The 19,666-nt window shown below is 33.8% G+C and overlaps 1 protein-coding gene across 1 annotated transcript in view; it reads right to left on the bottom strand.

The window, feature by feature from the left end:
- Positions 1 to 7,419: 7,419 nt before the first annotated feature.
- Positions 7,420 to 19,666, bottom strand: part of LOC149562196 (N-terminal nucleophile aminohydrolases (Ntn hydrolases) superfamily protein) — a 203,421-nt gene continuing 191,174 nt past the window's right edge. Inside the window, exons 11-12 of the mRNA XM_089825739.1 lie at positions 8,059 to 8,180; positions 7,420 to 7,719 (exon numbers count right to left, since the gene is read on the bottom strand). Of these exons, the coding sequence (XP_089681865.1) occupies positions 8,085 to 8,180 (96 nt within the window). The 3' untranslated portion in view covers positions 7,420 to 7,719; positions 8,059 to 8,084. The remainder of the gene's footprint in view (positions 7,720 to 8,058; positions 8,181 to 19,666) is intronic.

The raw sequence follows: 19,666 nt of genomic DNA, 5'->3' as shown, positions 1-19,666 counted from the left end.
ATCCAATATCTTGAAATCAAAATCATCCTCTTTATGGCAATCAAAAGGAGTTCCCTCGTTTATCACAAAAAGGGGATTATCGAAAGTCCAATCAGCAGCAACTTCAAACAAATGGTTGTCTACAAGTTGAATGTGATATGAAGTTTTGATACTTGATCATTTGGGGCAGCTATCTAAGTCAAATGTCTACTGAATGCTATCAAGTTCATCAATGATTTCTTTGGAAAAATTATGCCTCACTTTATTCTCATGTTACAAAGAGTGATTCGTGACCCTGATCTGATTTTATGCTTCCTAAAGAGAAATTTGAGTTTCATCCTGAGGGAGCCCAAAATTCTAACTTCCATTTTTAATCTTGAAGAGTGAGAAAATATGAAATCTGGAGCAGGAAGGATTCAAAAATTTAAGTTCACATATAGAACTTGTTGGCCAGAAGGTGCAGTCATTATTAATATTAGAGATAATTACACACTTTGTCCATTCAACATACCTGGGCCTGTTGTCTTTATTGAATGCTCATTCAGTAATAAAATTAGTCCTGACATTTGTTGATATGGAAGGTGGTGAAACATTCAATCCATCATTCCTTAGCTTTGCAAATGAGGTTGTAGAAGAGTGCATTGCTGATGATGATGAAATCTAAATTAAGGGACCAAAGAGTTCAAGGGTGGTGTGTAAAATTACTTATGATGCTAAATGCCGAAAGTTCTTTTCTCAGAATGAAAGGATGTTTCTGTTCCTTGATGTATTCTTTCAAGGATCTAAAATAGTATGATAGAATGACTAATTCTGATGAGGTATTGCATATTCGTTTGATGAGTTAGGTTTCCATGATTCTAATAGGAGCTAATGATTATATGCTAGATGAAATGGAACTCTTTATACATAATGCACTGTCTATTGTGAAGAGAACATTGGAGTCTAACATTGTAGTTGTTGGTGATAGTGCTATTGAAGCAGCTTTATTTGTATACTTGGAGATTTTGGCAACCACCTTGGGTTCTCGAGAACAACTTGCTATCGCAAAGTTTGTAGAATCTCTTTTAATCATACCAAAGGTTCTTGCAGTCAATGCTGCAAAATATGCTACAGAGCTTGTTGCAGAACCTCGTGCCTACCATCTTAATGCTCAAAAAAAGTTTGACAAACAACATCTTTCAAACATGAGAATCGATTGTCCTTATGAAAGTTTTGCACACTTGTTAGTATTGGCACCATTGAAGTTTTATTTCTCTCTAATGGAGGAGTTGGAGATCTAAACAAAGCAAAGGAGATTCAGATTTTGAGTATTAATTCCAGGCATTGTGTGGATCAAAATGTGTTGAATAGAGCATCAAAAGGTTGAGTGTCTTCAATACAATCTCTCCAACAATAAATTCAGTAATAATTTTATTTGTTTTAGAGTTGGAACATATATAACTCGTCCTTTATGGTTTTATTGTCCATTTGTTTATAACTTATTGATTTGATAAGTACATTAAATTGTTCATTGCTATTTAGATTTGACAAATACAAATAGTGCAGGATATAATTTCTTTCCTATTATTTGTATCTATTGTGTCCTCATGATGGTTAAAGCATAATAGACTAATCTAAATATGTTAAAGTGTAACAATTTGTGGCATCGTAATAATTGAATTATCAAAAAATATTATATCATCAATATCATAAAGTTGTATGTAAGAAATATATGTTTGACTCTATTAACCAATTAGAATTTGGCACTGATCATAAATCTGCTCATAAATATTGAATCAAATGTTGGCATTTATTTTTCTTTTTTCTTTGAGGATTTGATTTTATTTAATAATTCGTTTTAACTTTTTCTTTCAACAACATACAATTTTAATAAAGTAATCAAAGTGTGAAGATAAATAGTTATTAATCACAATCCAGAAGCTTTTCCTTGAATACTTGCCAGTTGAGGAGTTTGTTTTTATATTATAATCCACTATAAATCATCTTAGATCCGAGTTTTGTCATTCGGGATTTGGATAAACAAGCTTTGGCCCAACGGAACCAAAAACACAAAGGATTTGAATCAATCTTGTCAAGTTGGCCAAAATCGGTTAGATACCCAACATCGAATAGGCAAGGCTCGTCGGTTTCTAAATAGCAATTTCGATAACCAACACATCCAATGCCTCATGAGCATACTTAAGCTCCTTGTTGAGCTCCTTAATCCCATTCTTTTCTTTATTTGACTAATCAACATATATTTCAACAACCTTAAGAATATAATCCTTGTCAAACAACAAATATAAATAATTTGACTTCATAGTTTCAAGAGTTGTTTTGGCCACCTGCAAATCAGCAACACGCCAATCTCCTTCCACTTCCCTTTGAGAGTGTTGTCGTAACATACCAAAGACGCCACAACCATGTCTTCACTAACATTCAGGTGGTTCTTTAAGGTATGCATTTCATTATTGCCCTATTGAAGCAATCCATCATCTTGTAGTCGCATCTTAAGTTATTTCTCTAAATTCATGTCATGGGTATCATAAATATATAGTTCATCATACAAAGATTCCAATTTGCTATTACCTCGTGTGCAACCAACCTCATCAACCTGCTTGTGAAAGCTAACCTCCAAATCACCAACGTAGAAACTTGCACCCTGTGTAACATCTTCTACATGATCGTGAGAAGTCTGCAAATCAATGGTAGTTGATTGTTCTTCTTTCTCAAGACCCTTTATTCGATGATTTGGGTTCGCCGAAAATTCTTCATACACACCTTTGTGCTGGTCTTTTGCAAGGAGATCTTGAACCAATTCCAAATGCATTTTTCTTGCCATATCAATCCTATTTTGTTGCTTGTGATGAAAATCCATGTAATCAGTGATTGATAAATTATTCTGAATTCGAGTAGGAAGTTCTTTATACTCTCTATAAAAGTCAAGTATTTCTACTCTTATATCAGATTCAGAATTCTAGGCTAACTACTCTTGTATCTTCATAGTACCCTTCTTAATTGTATCCAAATCTTTTCCCATTGTTGAATGTTGTTATCCTGTTACTGTAAGTCTAACAAACAACTACATTCTACCCCAGAATTGTCTTCTTCAAATAGTCAAACTATCTTGATTTCTTTATCGATTGATAATATCAACAGGATTTTCTATTCCTCAAGTTGACTTCGCTAAGGCATACATACACAAAAAATCTTGAAAATTGATAATAAGATATTCTCTTTCCTTTTAGTTAGGACAACATAATTCCCAATATTTCCTAATGCACTATTTTCTAAAAGAAGTAGTCTTGTTGATTGTTGTTATCAAACGCCTGTTGTAGTTTTCTCAAACACTGAGCCTGCTGGTAGAAGGCTCTGCTCTCAATTGCAAATAGTTATAACACACTTTCAAGCTTTAATGACGAAGTACCTGTATATATGCAGCAGATCTGCAATTGACAACTGCAACAAAAGCTAGAACCACAACTTAAGTAATAAAATATTCCCCTGTTTGTAGACTAACCCAAAATATTTTGAAATAGCAGTCACACACACATTGTTTATCACACAACAACATAAATCTTTGACAATCATTAACAGATGCCTAAGTCTCCATGTTGTATATTAGAATTTTTGATAATCTCTTGCACAACTACCTCAGTATGAAAGTTAGTCACCAGCTTGATTGAAACCTTTGTCACCACCATTGCTTAATCTCAGATTTGAAGGGTTGCCAACAGAAAATTTGTGAGACCCTAAAGCTTAATGCATTACACTTGCGATGCTTACAAGTTGATCAAATCTGCCATAAATCTGACACTCTCTTAACTCCAAATTTTGTAATGTTGGTAATCATAAATTTTAGAATCTTTACAAATGCCCAAAATGTATCTTTCCAAAACTGCTCATTAACTTCACAATTATATGCAAACTGAATTTAGAATCTCATATGTGTGCAATTCCACTATTTCCTATGTAGAAATAATTCTCTACCACTCTCAATAATATCGGCTGAGGTAATCTACTTTCAAGCTCATCATGTTGTAACTGCCATTTTCTCCATCTACCAAATGTTATGATGAAGCTCTGTCAATACCAAATTTAGAGAATACACAATGACTCTTGATCCTTCACATCAAAGTGGCAACAAGATTTTGTAACGACGAGTGTGTATACAGATAACTAACGTGCTTAACAGATAGCTACATGTACATGTTGGCGCTACTATCTTTGGCAGTTCATTAATCATTTGCACATCAAAAATACAAGCATTTGTAATGGTAGTGTCTCGTCCATCACAAAAATTTGGTCGGTACCCTCTTATCGTTGAGTAACTCCCAAATGACTAATATTTCAATACCAATGCTTTTGTGGCATAATCTTGAAACTTTGAATAATGTTCAGACTAGCATCATTACTCCAAAAAATAGCCTATAATGGCTCCACACCACATCAACAAATTTGCAACCACTCAAACTGATGTCAACCGTGGATGAATTATGTCAATTACAAATTGGCTCCCCTTACATTCAACATTACCATTTTAGACTCCGCTTGCATAAAATTCTTCATGGGAAAGAATTTCTAATGGCACCAAATGCTAATTTAGACTCCGCTCCACAATATTAATGATATAGTTCGTCAGATATTCGAGTCTATCATGAATGTCTTTCTCAAACATTTATGATACCTATCTGCTAATGTAACACCCAAAGCTCTTTAGTTCACGTAATGCTCCAGTCCAAAATAAACGTTAGTGATACAAAGAATATGAAGGTGAACAACTATAACATCTTTCCAAACTGCCCCGTAGACTAGGATAACATTGATTATTGCCCAACTTGAATGGAGACTGATGGTAACAATTACAATTTTGTTTTGACTCTCCACTAACACAATACAATAACTCCCTTCAAGCCCAACTTTCAAAGCAATTCAAATAGGCAATATCCATAGCTCGTGGAAGACACGAATCAATTCATAAATAGTTCAAATTTCCTACTTCAAAAAACTCTTCCACCCATAATTAGTTTTATTAGATTGCGGACACTTATCGTCTCAAGTCTTTTCAATTTATGGTTACGAGACAGTTTCAACTTCATAAATGAAAACTACAATTGCTTCCAAACGTCTAAAGATGCTTGGCAAGAAGACATTACTATCTCCAAGTGGCTCCTCAACACTGATGATGCCTTTGGTATTCTTTTTTCTTTTCCAAACCCCATAACAATAGTTAAATATGGTATCATTGTTCAAATGCCTGCCTTAAACTCCATGATTTGTCGTAGTACATAAACCTTCTCTTATGCGACATCCAATTTTGTCTTTCATGTTATTTTACAAAAGTGGCAATTCGTTTCTCTATAATTCTGCAATTGCTTGGTATCATCGTGTCACATATTCATTCTTTGAACATCTGCTACAATTTGGATTTCAACATCTTTTACACAGATTGCTATAATGATCACCAATTTTGTTGTCTAAGACCAACTCTTCTGTAGAATGTGTATCCCTCCACTCAGATAGCCCTATCAAAGAATTGCTAGTCCTTATGTAATAATTTTTACAATAATTTGTCTGCCTTTAGAAGTTGAATAAGTTTCTAGGAAATTTTAGGTGCAACTGGCTCCACACAAAGCCTCCTCTAGATTAGTGTGTGTATAGGAATGGAGTCCCAATGTTTGCCCGAATTATTCAAGTTTGCATCTCCTTTCAGCCTCAGTTTATTTTCCCAGCAGGCACCATTGTTGCATGACCACCCCACACTTGATCAACGACCATGCACTGAAGAAAAGATCTTGCCTTGAATTCTCACACCATGCTAGACCATATAGATTGCAAGGCAATATGCAATATTATGATAGTAAGGCTTTCCTTTAATCATATATGTTTAATCATTGCACCGCTAAATGCTCAAAATTATCCACTCTTTAGAATTTAAATCTCTTGGTTGCTGCAAAAATGCTTCTCCAAACAATAATATTTTTAGAAATGCTAATAATATAACTTTTTCCCAACTAAGGTTTTAAAATTCGAAACTACAAATGAAACCTCTAATCAAACCCAACAGGATGGCAAGGTCAAAGCTCTGATACCACTAAAATATCTCAAACTGGATATTTACTCGATTTCCTTTTCAACAATATATTCAGGACTTAAACATAGTCAGATGTATTATGGAACACAATAGAAACCAGAAGATTTATCATTGTTTACTAACTCATTTGTTTTCAAAATAATATTCAAGATTCTAGCATATGAAAATGTGTTACAAACCAACAGTATTAAACCAGTAAATTCTCATACAACTCCTTAAAACATTTTATTGCATTATACAACAGTAATACAATAACCATCCAATCAAAATCCAATCTTAAACACAACGTTACAATCAAACTGGAACACTAAGAGAAGAACCTGTAAGCGCATATGAGACAACTGAAGTGACATCTCCACGGACAATGGGTTTGCATGCATTGTCTGTCGACACAAGGGGCTACGTCCTCACACTAGTTGAAAGATGAAGCTTTCCCGAATAACTCTCACAAGAGAGAACTGAAATCTGAATCATAAATCAAGCATCCAAATGAAAGAGTCTCTTCTTTTATTCTCACAGCTATGACTCTTCGACTTCCCTCCTGGCTTTTCATCTTATCTCTCCTTGCCATCTTTAGCCCACTTTGAATATTAAATTGACCTTTTATGATAAGAGTCCATGCTTTCATAGTCATTTTTAATATCATATAAATGTGTTCTTTAATATTTCTAATGTCCCAAAAAGGGGACATTACAGAATAAAGTAGGCCATGATATCCTAAGGGTGATAGTTATGAACTTATAAGCAAGGCAGGTGGGGGAAATTTGGCTTAGAAAGAGATCTCTAAGAAGGTACTAACAAATTTTGGGAGCTACCCCTTATTATGTTGGGTTTAATTATTTAATTAAGGATCACTTGAAATTCAAAGAAGGGTGTGTAGGGGAATTGAAGATGTCAAGGACAAGGAAACCATGGTGTTTTAAGGGGTGATAGTTATCATCCTATTTGGTAGGTGAGAAGGAAGTGTAGAGGATATTCAAGAACTTGGAATTGGAGACAAAACAGATTTTCACTTGAAATACAATCATTCTTGCTCAAATATAACATCCAGATACCTGACCTAACTTTTTTTTTTAAGTAAATAATGCACATACAGTTCATCAGACCATAGTGGTTTTTGAATATGGTTCCTCAATAATGTAAGATCAAAAGGAATTTCTGAGAATGACTGCAAGCCAGCTATTCAAGCTCAAAATGCTGTCATTACAAATATATAACCTATTAGCATGAAGGCAATGCAAGCTTCACTAACCTAGGATTAAGTGATGAATGCATACACATCCTTCAAAATTGAGACATTAATGCTGAATCAAGAATTTTATTAAACTATAATTTGATTTCCATCCTCCTATATTGAGATGATGACATTTGGAAATGTGATTATCTTTATTGCTAGTTCAAAATTTCTTAAACAAAAGAGTATCTAGAAGTCTAATGATGGGAAACTACTCTACTTAGTCCCTGTAGCTTTCCATCACTATATCATCTCCTGTATCAAAAGGACCAACTTTAACCCTCCATCCACTCACACTTGTAATGTTACTGCCTCACATAGTCATCACAGAAGAGTGTCCATCACAACAAAAAACTTAACAATTTAGAAGATTATAAAGTTCCTTTTCAGTATTTCTCATTTGAGGTTCTAAATAACCTCACTTGGCATGCACCTGCAAAAATATTTATCAGCATGAGAGCTTATTTTATACTGACATGATATGATTTTTGAGAGAAGAATTATGTATTCTTCAAAAGAGAAAAAAGATTTCAGTCTATATTAGATTTACACAGTTAATTTTAGAATATAATTTAATAATGGGAAACAGCCTTAGAAAAGTATTATACTCTAGCAAAGCACAACCTCCTACATGATAAAAGCTAAAAATTAGTTTGTGTGGCATGTCAATGAGATATATCACAATATTTATGAAAATACTTTTGCAAGCTGGAAAAATAACTTGGAAGAATATATGATACATTAACATAAATAAATGAAATAAAATACTTACCAACATGTCAGTTTGTTAATATCTTGTCATGCATCATCACTGTACTTTTTTACATCAAAACGAGCTGCAAAAATGTTAACATTCCCTCCATTTTCACTATTGGGCCGTCTAAGAATAGATGCCTGTAACATTGAAATTATGACATCTTTCAATTTGAACAAGAAATGCATAATTTATAAAAATTACAGCCATGTGCTTTAAGCATAGTCAAATGAGCAAAAATCAGTTAATTTACAAACTATTTAAGGATAATTCATTACCATGTGAGTTTAAAGGTTTTATTAAAGGAATATAGAGACTTCCGTTGCTTTGTTTTTAACTTTTTACTAAAATGATGTGTAATTAAGAGGCAATTTAACATCACATACTCTAATTATAAATAACATCAATATTTAATTGCATTCACATGCATTTAAAAAAATGTCTCATTTATGAAAGGCATGTTTTCACAAAACTTCAATTGCACCAATCTCACATAGAGTATATGAAAACTCAACAAACTCTTGATAAAATCCATGACTGGCTTAATTTAATCATGATTAAATAAAAACAATGGCAAGATTTCTTCAATCAAATCACCCTCTCACTAGTGGTGTACGCAAAAGTATCCTTCTATTGTGTTAGCATTTTAATATGTCACTTTCATGACACAACGGAATAGAATTGTGTGCATTGTAAAACTATTCACATAATGAGAGGAAGATACAAGTCCCAACTAAATCAATGACTACTGGAATTATGATTTATCGATAGATGTTTTGCATCAAATGTAAATATCTACCTTGACCATGTTTTAGCTGTGGATGTAACAATGGATTTTTAACAGTCAAGACTATTGTGAGATTTTCAGATCTAAGGAGGACCAACAAATTAAACACAAACATATACAACCTTATACTCGTTAAGGCAGAAACTTATATTTAGCTATAAACAAAGATTTGATCAGATAAGACCACCGGAGGAAATTTATTGGCTAAATCAGAGACCAATACATCAATATATGAAATGATTAAAGGAACATCTCCCAATTCTAGACTACATAAATATGCAAAGTAATTACTTTATTAGGCAATGGGCATCTATAATGTCCTACCTCTGTTTGTACCCAAATTTTTTTCACCTTTTCCAGAACTCAATGAATGAACATTGCAACAAACAGTTTGCTTGCATATAGGTTATGGTTTACAAATGCACAAAGATAATGTTTATTGCAGAATGATTGAAATGAATTTGTTAAAGACAACCTTTCATTCTTATTGCCCTCATAAATGAGCAAATTAAGCTTTGTCAACTCGAACTAAAAATCTAATTACAAATACATACAAACGCCATTAGAAGAACCAAATTTAGGAATGTTAAACACAGAGATTTCTGACCTTTACTGTAGGACAACCAAATTATTTTCCAAACTCAACCATGCTATTGGAACTAGTTCCAGCTGCTCAGAGCAGAATTTTTCGAGTCCACACAACTTCATCCAGACCCTCATAGAATTTGTCCAACATAAAGAACAATCTTAGTTCCATCAACATACAATGATTATCCACAAGTCTTCAATGGTTCAAACTTCAGACTCGGAGCAATTCTGAAGTTACAATTGTCTCATCACCAGAAGATTAAAATGCAATTGCAGCTACAGAAAAGAATAAAGAAGCAACCAATAACGCACAATGGCAGAAACTCTATGAATTTTTTAATCATAAACTTCATTAATATGCAACACTCTGCAGTCATCTACTGATAATTCCCAGCTCCTCAATTCTCCTTTCCCTTCACAAAACGACGCCAAAATGATGGTGACCAAGCCCTAGTTTTTTTATTGAATGAACAAACCCTAGTTGACTTGCAACAATGTCGTCTCAAATCATCTCCAAATTAAATTGAGTTTGGACACAAATTTCCCTCATTTTAAGTCCAATCCTAGCTGTCCAAGACTCCAAAGAGTTGTGCAAATATGATAATTGAACTTCCAAACCTGAAGCAATATGTCTTCCACCTGCAAATATACTTCAAACCCTAGCTGATATGATTTTCCTTCTTTCAAACCATAGCTGGTTAAAGCTCCAAATGCCATAAAACCTAAAAATATGCCCAATTATGAATCCTAGGAGGATTCACCTCTCAATTTGGAGTTGAATTTTCATCCAATCCACTAATTTCCAAAGCTTTTCATCCTCAGATTTAAAGCCAAACTTTCAAGCTTCTCAAAGACTCCATAAGCCAAGTATATCCAAACAAGCTCCAATGAGCCCTTCTATAATTCTCCAGGAAGCTGAAACCCATTTAAATTCCCGCTCTTTAATCTTCATAGTTAGTTGCAATTGCAAATAATAATAAAGTTACCCCTTATATAATTTTTAATTAAAAGAAAGTCACATTATGAATTACATTGCAGATTCACCTTATATCTCCCTATATTCGCAACTATCTCCATAAAACACTTAATTAAATTATTTAAAACCTCAAAAACCCCTAGGTACCAAAAAAGTGACTTTACAACTCTTATTTAGGTGTCCACATGATGTCCCTTAAATTTATTAAAATAAGCATTGTCATTAGGTTTAATAAAGACGTTTTAATTATGAAGCTCTTTACTATAATTAACTATCAAATAATAATATCTAAGCTTTAAAGAGGTACAACTAAGCTCTTCAAATGCATAGCTGGCATGAGGAAATGTGACCAGCACTAAGGAGATGTGACCAGCAATAGACAACAGCAACAACCTCTAAATCACCATCCAAATTGACCTATGTTAATCAGATATTCAATAAACTCTACAAAACTGAATCATGGATCCCCAATGAGCAAAGTTGTGATCTCTAAATACCAAATAGAGTCTTTCAACATTGTTGAGAATGTCACCTACGAGGGCCCATGTCATCAAAAACCAGCAAGAAGCAATCTCCTCCGAGGATAGAAGAGAGTGACAATATTCAACATGCACAACTGAGAACCCCAATTCTCCTTTTCTGGCTTTAAAGTTGCTTTTCAAAAAAGCATCCTTTTTTGCTTTTCTGTTATTTTTTCAGGAATGTTTTTCGTGCTATTTTTTGGAATTCTTTTTAACAATTTTTTGAGAATGATTTTCACTAAATTTTTTTGGCAATGCATTTTTCCTATTTTTTGGGAATTCTCTTTTCCTTTCATTTAATAATAATCACCCCAATCTTCAATATACCATTGTAACATTAAACAATAAAGGCCCCCACCCATCCATTAAAATTAAAAACCTTGGATTTAATATTTGACCTGTTGTCCTCAATTTTGACATCACATAGTTGAGGCAACCCTACCCAATTTTCTCATAGATGTGTCACGAAAGTAACTCGTCATCCCTTTTATTGGTTTGAGTCTCACATCTTCAAAACATTGTTTTCTAGGGTTTCCATCAAGTTAATCATCTTAGTGCTTCTCAAGATGGGTTTTTCTTCTCTAATTGCAAGTGTTTGATTTTGGGTAGCCCTCAAGTTTTTTCTTCATTTTTCTTGTTTTTGTGGTTAGTTTCTAATCTTGTTTTTGCCCTAGGATTATAACCCTTGAAATTCCTCTCGATTCAAGCTATCTTAGGCCTAAAAAGGAGTTGTTTAGCTCAAGTTATTAAGGTTTTTAGCATGTTGCAAGTGGGGTTTTTCAGCCCACCTGCACATTTTTAATAAAACTCCTCTAGAACTAGGGTTTTTATTGATAATTGCACAAAATAAAAGTTCCATTTATACGTAAAGGGGGTTTAGAACCCCATTTTCAAACTTGACATCCTTCTAAGAAGTTTGAACATAGTTTGTGATGTTTTAAATGCAAAGGTAGGTTTTTCTAGTCCATTTGCATTTATTTCATTAAAACTGTAGTTACATATGAATATATTAACATGACACACTTTTAAATGCAATTATGTGGAGTTTTTATTTAGCATATCATGCAATCATAATGCAAATCACTTTTAAAACTTCAATATCAATAAATTCCTAAGTTATCTGATTCATGCATATACCCCCGAATCCGGATTCGGGTCCGATTCGGGTCCAGATCAACGTGTGGATCCTGGCAAGGTCCGAAATCTTGCCTGTGGATCCGTCAGGATCCACAACTCGCAAATCCTGACAAATCCACAGGCAGGATTACGAATCCTACCCGGATCCTCGAGCATCCATGTGCAAATCCACGGCAAGGCCCAATAAAAATTGGAAAAAAGTGGGCCCAAGTTTGTTTTTTTATTTTTTTTCCCTAAAACCTAAAAACAACCCTCTAAGTCACAATGCAAGTTCATTTACTCTCTATTTTTCTCTCTCATACTTGCTAGTTTGAAGTAAAGTGCTTGGATTCGAAGGAGATTGGTTGTGGAGCTCCAAATACGTTGCAAGAAGTGTTTAAGGTATGCATTTCAATCATATTCTTGAGTTCTTTCATAGATTATTGATTTATTTTTAGTTTTCCAAATTTTCAAGTTTTTGTGTAAGTGTGAAGCATGGTTTTCTTTCATTTTTTTCTAGATTGCAAGAATAGAACAATGGGTAATCAAGGCTCAGTGGGTGGGGGTGGAGTTGCATCACCAAGCTTCAAAATTGATAAGGGGTCTCCTTTATGGAGACACATAACAAGAGTCGCACAATGTCCTGGGGGTGGGGCATACATATGGAAATGTAATTATTGCAACATACAACATAGAAGCTCCTATTCCCGAGTGAAACTACATTTTTTGAGCCCTGTGGGTGAAAGAATTAACATGTGTCAGGGTAGTGATAAGAAGGGATTACCAGTTGCACAAATAGCAGCCTTAGCAAAAGAGCAAGATGATGCTAATAGAGTAGTTGCAAAAGCAAAATGTGGTGCTTCCAAAAGAACAAATACACCAACAACATCATCCGATCAAACAAACACAAGAACACATCCTTTTTTGCCTATGCCAACTACAAATGATGAAGATGAAGACCCATCTCCACTCACTCACAAGAGAGGCCCACTAGATAGGGCATTCCAAAATGAAAAGAGAGACATTGCTGATCACAAAATTGGACATTGTTTAATTGCAAATTGTATTTCATTTAATTTTGTGAGATCACCTTATTTTAGGGAGATGGTGGAAGCAATAAATGATGCACTCCATGGTTACAAACTGCCTGGTTATGAGAAGTTGTGCACTACCATATTACATGATGAGAGGAAACATGTAAGGCTCAAATTCAACCAATAAGAGCATTTTGGGTTCAATTGGGTGTGTCTATTATTTCGGATGGGTGGAAAGATTGTAGAAACCGTCCATTGATCAATGTTATTGTTGTATGCCCTAAGGGGGCAATGTTCTTTAAGGCAGTTGATTGTGAAGGGCAAGTGAAAGATGCAGAATTTATTTCATGAATTCTCATTGATGCCATAGAGTCAGTGGGTCCTGATAATGTTGTCCAAGTGGTCATGGACAATGCAAAAGTTTGCAGGGCTACAAGGATAATTGTAGAGTCTAGATACGATCATATCTTTTCGACACCATGCACCATCCACTCTCTCAATTTAGTGATGAAAGCAATTGGCACCGAAATAGATTGGGTGAAAAGGATATATGAGGAAGATGAAGAGATTCAAATGTTTGTGACAAATCACCACATGTCACAAGCAATTTTTAGGAGCTTCTCAGACTTGGAATTATTGAAGGTAAATTTGTATATTTAATATATCATTAATATATTATTGGATTCCATAATTTTTGTTGTTGTTTACATTAACATGTTTTAATTTTTAAATGTATTACTAACTTGAGTTTAAGTTTTTAACATGTTCTTAGGTTGTTGAAACCCACTTTTCCTCTCACACAATCATCTTGAGACGACTTGTGAACGTAAAAGAAGCATTGACACATATGGTCATTCGCCCCCAATGGGGCATTTGGAAGAATTCCAATATAGCAAGGGCCTTAAATGTGAGAAGAATGATACTAGATGAGGATTGGTGTCTTGTGAGTTATCTGTTAGAAATCACTGATCCAATAATGGCAATGCTTCGCTTCGCAGACAGTGATGAGCCATGCCTTGGGGATATTTATGATTCCATGGATAGTATGCTAGAAAAAATTAGAATGTTAAGTTTTACGCTCTTTTACAACAATTTTTTATTTGAGAGATATCTAGATTCTAAAGTTTAAATTAACTTATTCACTAATTATAATTATTATTCATATTTCATATCCTAGGTCATACGGAGGAGGGAGAATGATCCTAAGGACACCTTTTACAAGAAAATGGAAAAAATTGTTCATCATCAATGGAACAAGATGACCACACCTTTGCACCTCCTTGCATATGCTCTATCCTCGAGGTACTGTAGTTCTTATCAAATGTTTGTGCTTATTTTATCCAATGTTTGTGCTATTGATATTTGATAGTGTTCAATTGTCTTTTGTTATCCCCAGGTACTATAGTGCAGATGTACTTCGCCTTCCAGGTAGAGTGCCGCCATTTAGAGATGCAGAGGTTGCAGATGGGTATAAGAGGGCACTAGCTAAGATATTCCAAGATCCAAAGATTGGGGCAATTGTGAGGAGTGAATTTTCTGCCTTCAACTCAGGTGAGGATTTCCACCCTATTGCCATAGCAGACCGAAGCAGGATGGGTGCCATCAAATGGTGGTACCTTCATGGGCAAGCCTTCATGTACCTCCAACCCCTTGCCATAAAGGTCCTATCCCAAGTAAGTTTGTAAAATTAAGCTTAAGGTTAACACTCTCAATTCCTTAAATTTATTATTTAATTTATTTATCTTGATTATTATATTGATAATTTTTAATTTCTCTTTAGGTTGCTAGCTCTTCTACAACTGAGTGGAATTAGAGTACTTACTCCTTTATCCACAAAGTCAAATGCAACCGGTTGGCTCCAAAAAAATCAAAAGACCTTGTGTTCATTCACAACAATTTGTGCTTGTTGTCACGAAAGGATCCTAAGTACAAGAAGGGGCCCGAAAAGCTTTCGGATGTAGCACCCGAGACTCCTGATTTACATATGACCATCTGGGATCTTGCTAGATCCACTTTGATTGATGTGGATGATAAGGAGGACAATTATGGGTTAACAATCCCCTCTACTACTAGTGGTTTGGGTTCCTCTACTGATACAGATGCAACACTTGCAACTCATCAATACCCCTTTGATGCAGATTTTCTTGAAAATCCATTTGATGATTAAATCAAAAACTTTAGCCTTGACTCTTGACTCTTTTATGAGTAAATCATGTTACAAACTTTAAGTTTAATGATCTATATTTTGAATGTTACAAACTTTCACTTTTAGTAATTCAATGTGAATGTGTTGATTTTCTTTGTAATCATGAAAATAGATTAATTATCAATGTCATTGATCAAGTATACTAGATTCATAGATGCATACTATAATCATAGATTCATATTATGAAATGATTTAGTTTTAGAATTATGTAGATTTCTCTTATTTTTTAGTACATATAATGCATGTATATATATATATATATATATATATATATATATATATATATATATATATATATATATATATATATATATATATATATATATATATGCACAAGTCCTCCACGAATCATAATTGGGAAAAAAAAAATCCTGAATCCATGGATCCAATTCACGTGCCCAAATTGGATTCGTGTCACGAATCGGCAACTAAGATAAATTCAAAGTCCCAAATGCATAAAGGTGGGCTTTGTGAATGCAAATACATATACATACATGCAAACACATATAACTTAACATGTGTAAATGGGGTTTTAAGATGCAAATGCATATAAGAACACCGTTATTATAAACCCTTTTGACTTAAAGACTTTATAGTGGAGAATTTCAACCCAAAGACACATGCATTTGCATATGAAAAGCTTGTTTTTAGAGACCTCTATAGTCCTTTCATTAAATAGATGGAATAATAAGTTAAAGCTTTCATTTAACTCTATTAACTCATCACTTGTCATTATTCAATAACTGCATATTCTATCAATTTTGATGAAGGGGCACACCATCCTTACCATCTCGTAACTAAAGACAAAATAACATAGAGACAAAGAGAGCATGAAAATGCTCAAAAAACATGGATTGATAATACTTGAAGATAATTATAATGCTTCAAATGGTTAAGGATGAGATATAACTTTGTGAGATAGATCATCACAACCTCTTACAATATGAGATCATTAAAACTTCTTAAAGAAGATAGCTCCTTCCACATGCTAATACACCTTACTTATAAAGGCACTTACCACCCAAGAGATCACAATCACGACCAACATGGGATAAAGTTCGGAAAGACTAGATATAACTATCTTGCTACAAAGATTAAATACAAGATGCATAATATTAAATGGCAACTACAATTTTTAATTTTATTTTTAAAAATCACTACTTTTAGGTTTTCCCTATTATCGCAGGATTCTCTACTTTTGAAAAAATTATTTTTCCTTTTTTTATTTTTTTTTATTTGTAATGTCCCCATTTTTAGTAGGTTCCTGTACTTGGCCAAGTCATTCACCATCGCGACCCTCGAGAGCTGACAATGGGATTTGAGGGTCTTAGTTGTGTGGTTATAGGCTTTCCAACAACCTATGGTGTGTTTTGGCTTTGTTTGAGGGACTTACTATTTATAGTAAGTCAATCTGTTGGTCCCGATGAGCTCAGTTGAGTTAGAGGAGTTGGAAGATGCTCTTAGTTTTTATTTTGGGCTTTTAGTTTGAGCTCCAAGAATCTTGGAGGGAGCATCTATTTATAGTAAGTCACCTCGTCAGGTTCATTCATCATCTTTCATCATTAGGATCACTTTGGTGTTGTCAAATTTTGATTCTGATTCCTCTTCAGTTGTTTTCGCAAGATGGGTGAATTATTATTATTATTCATATAAATACACTGAGGTTGCTATTTTTGATAGTTATGTTGGTTGGTCACTTCACTATCATAGCTCATTGGAACCGAGACAAAAAAAATTTAATCATGGGAACAAGAAACAGTGGCCTTATGTGTCAGAATTTTAAGTTATGGTGGAAAAAGTCATTTTCGGAGCCAAAAGCAATTAATAAATCAGATTCTAATGGCACTTTATTATATTTTAATGTTGTGTGTGGGAAGCTTCTTAAGTAAAGTTCATTTGGGAAACTTTGTGCCATTTGGAGATTATAAATATGAGCCCATTTGATAAGTAAAGCATCCAATTATTTGATTATATTATTTTGCTCTTGTTGTCTTTGTGACATTTCTGAGTCTGAAGTTTGTGCCCTTGTTGAAGTATAAGGTTTTGGGATCTACAGCTGAAGTATTGTAGATTTAATTATGAGAATCCACAACTGAGGTATTGTGGACTTTTGAGTTTTATTATCATCTCCTCTTTCCGTATTAACTGTGGCTGAGGAGCATTTATACAATTGAATATTATAATTTCTCTCTTCTTGGACAAGGGTTTAGTGCAGATTGGAGTTTGTTTTGGGCAGCATTTGTAAGGGTAGATTGTGAACGCCAGATTGAAATTGGAACAAGCGGCTTTCAGTTTGACTTTGCAATTACATTCTACAAAAAAGACCAGATTCTTAATTTGTAAAATTCAATTTATATTACATAGTTTGAAAGTAAACAAGCTGGCTTAAAATTCTGATTTATAATCAACCAACAATTAAATTCCCTTTTCATTATATTGCTATATGGTTTGTTGATGAATGAATTTAGAGGCTAGTGTGAAACATTTCAGAATTGTTTATTGCCATTTGGTATTTATTTATGCAAAACTTATAAGGGCAAAATTAAGTAAATTTATGATCAATTTGTTGTACATCCTGATATTGTGTTTGAAAATTTAAGACATCATAGATTCAGTGGTAATTGGGCTGCTTGCCAAGTGTTTGACAAAATGTCAAACCATCGAAATGTGAAAGAAATTGATGCTTGATTTAGCTATAACCAGACAGGGTTAATAGATTATTTTTTGGTTGATGCATGATTTCTCTTACACCTTGCATCTTCCTGCATTAGTGCAATGTCTCCTTTTTACATTGCTCTCATTTTATGATGGGTTAGCCTATCATTGGTCCTTGAAGGCTAAGGCAGATGGTTAGACAGTCTCAGTTAGCAGAGAAGGAGGTTTATTCCCATTCTAGAGGTCAAAAGGTTTCAGGGTTAGCCTTTGTCCAACTCAAATTCATACACTTACTATTTATGGTAAGTGACTATTTCAAGAAAGTTGGGGATACTATTTACGGTAGAGCATATGAGCAAGCTAGGATTGCAATGCAAAATGGTTTGATCAAAGAATGAGGGATTTACTATGTATAGCAAGTAAATGATTGGTAGAGTGGGACCCATACTATTTTGAATGAAGGCAATTGGGCACACAATGGACACAATGGTTAACTCCAAAGTTCAGACAGAATTGAGAAATAATGATTATTTGTGGAGTTATGCTATTTTAATTATTCATAAAGCAATTACTTTATTACTAATTATTTATAAAAATGCAATTATAAAGTTTTAAAAAGGTGTACTTTATAATCAATGGGGCTATGACCCTCAATTCAAATCACTACATTTTATAATTACATGAGTTATGTACTGAAGTAAAAGACATTGTAAAATTCTTATTAAAAGCCTGAAGTGGATGTCGAACACAAATTAAATACTTCATAATGGGTTGAGCTTGTGAATTGATAAAAGCTTTCAAAAAAAAAATCGAACACAAAATAAGATATGATCATTTGACTTGGCTTTGTTCTTAGATTGTGTGCATGTGAGACAAGGGTTTTAAATGTGTCAGGGCATTAGAAACTGTTCATCTTTATTGTTATTGCTGTTTTGAGCCTGTGAAAGATCAGTTGAATCATTCACTCAACTGTGGGCTTCATACATACGTCTAGTTTGTGCCTAAAAGTGGAGATATCAAGGGTATAAGCATCTATTGAAGCATATATGAAGTGCTGACCTGTAGATGCATTTTGGTTGCCATTATAAATCAGTTTTCAAGATTTAATTTGCTGATACAACAGTTGTGAACAGTAAAAGGCAACAGTACCATGAACACTAAAATGCTACAGTAAAACTGACATGAAACCAAATTTGTGAAGTTCATCCAAGGGTTGTGTTGGAGCTCTAAATTTTGCCAAAAAATTGGAGTTCCGTAGAGCAATAAAACCCTAAAAATAGCCTCCTAAACTCCATGCTTAATTTGATGAGATGATGGATCACATTTATAGAGAGATAACATGGGACACAACACTAGATTACTCTCAATTTAAAAGTTCTATGACAGGAACAATCATAATGCCAAGTGATTGCTGACAGTAATATGCTTTTAATAATGTTTTTATTTTACTCTTGTTTTTTCCTTTCTTCATATGTTTTCATTGTGCCTCCTTATATGGTGGCAAGGGGACGACTAAGTAGGTCACCACCCTGCGGAAGCTGACGACAAGGGAAGCCTACGGGCGTATCCTTACTATTATATATAGGGTGCTGTTTTTATTTGTATAATACACATGTATTGATATTGATATTTTAATATTAATATTATATTATATGATGGTCTATTAGTATATAAAATTTAATATTATATTATATAATAATATACTATATTATTATTATATAAAATTAATATGAATATTATATA

Source organism: Cupressus sempervirens, chromosome 4, assembly GCF_028749045.1.
Source record: "Cupressus sempervirens isolate cs-2001-9-10 chromosome 4, ASM2874904v1, whole genome shotgun sequence".
Taxonomy (NCBI): Eukaryota; Viridiplantae; Streptophyta; class Pinopsida; order Cupressales; family Cupressaceae; genus Cupressus; species Cupressus sempervirens.
This window is presented reverse-complemented; position numbering and strand designations above follow the sequence as displayed.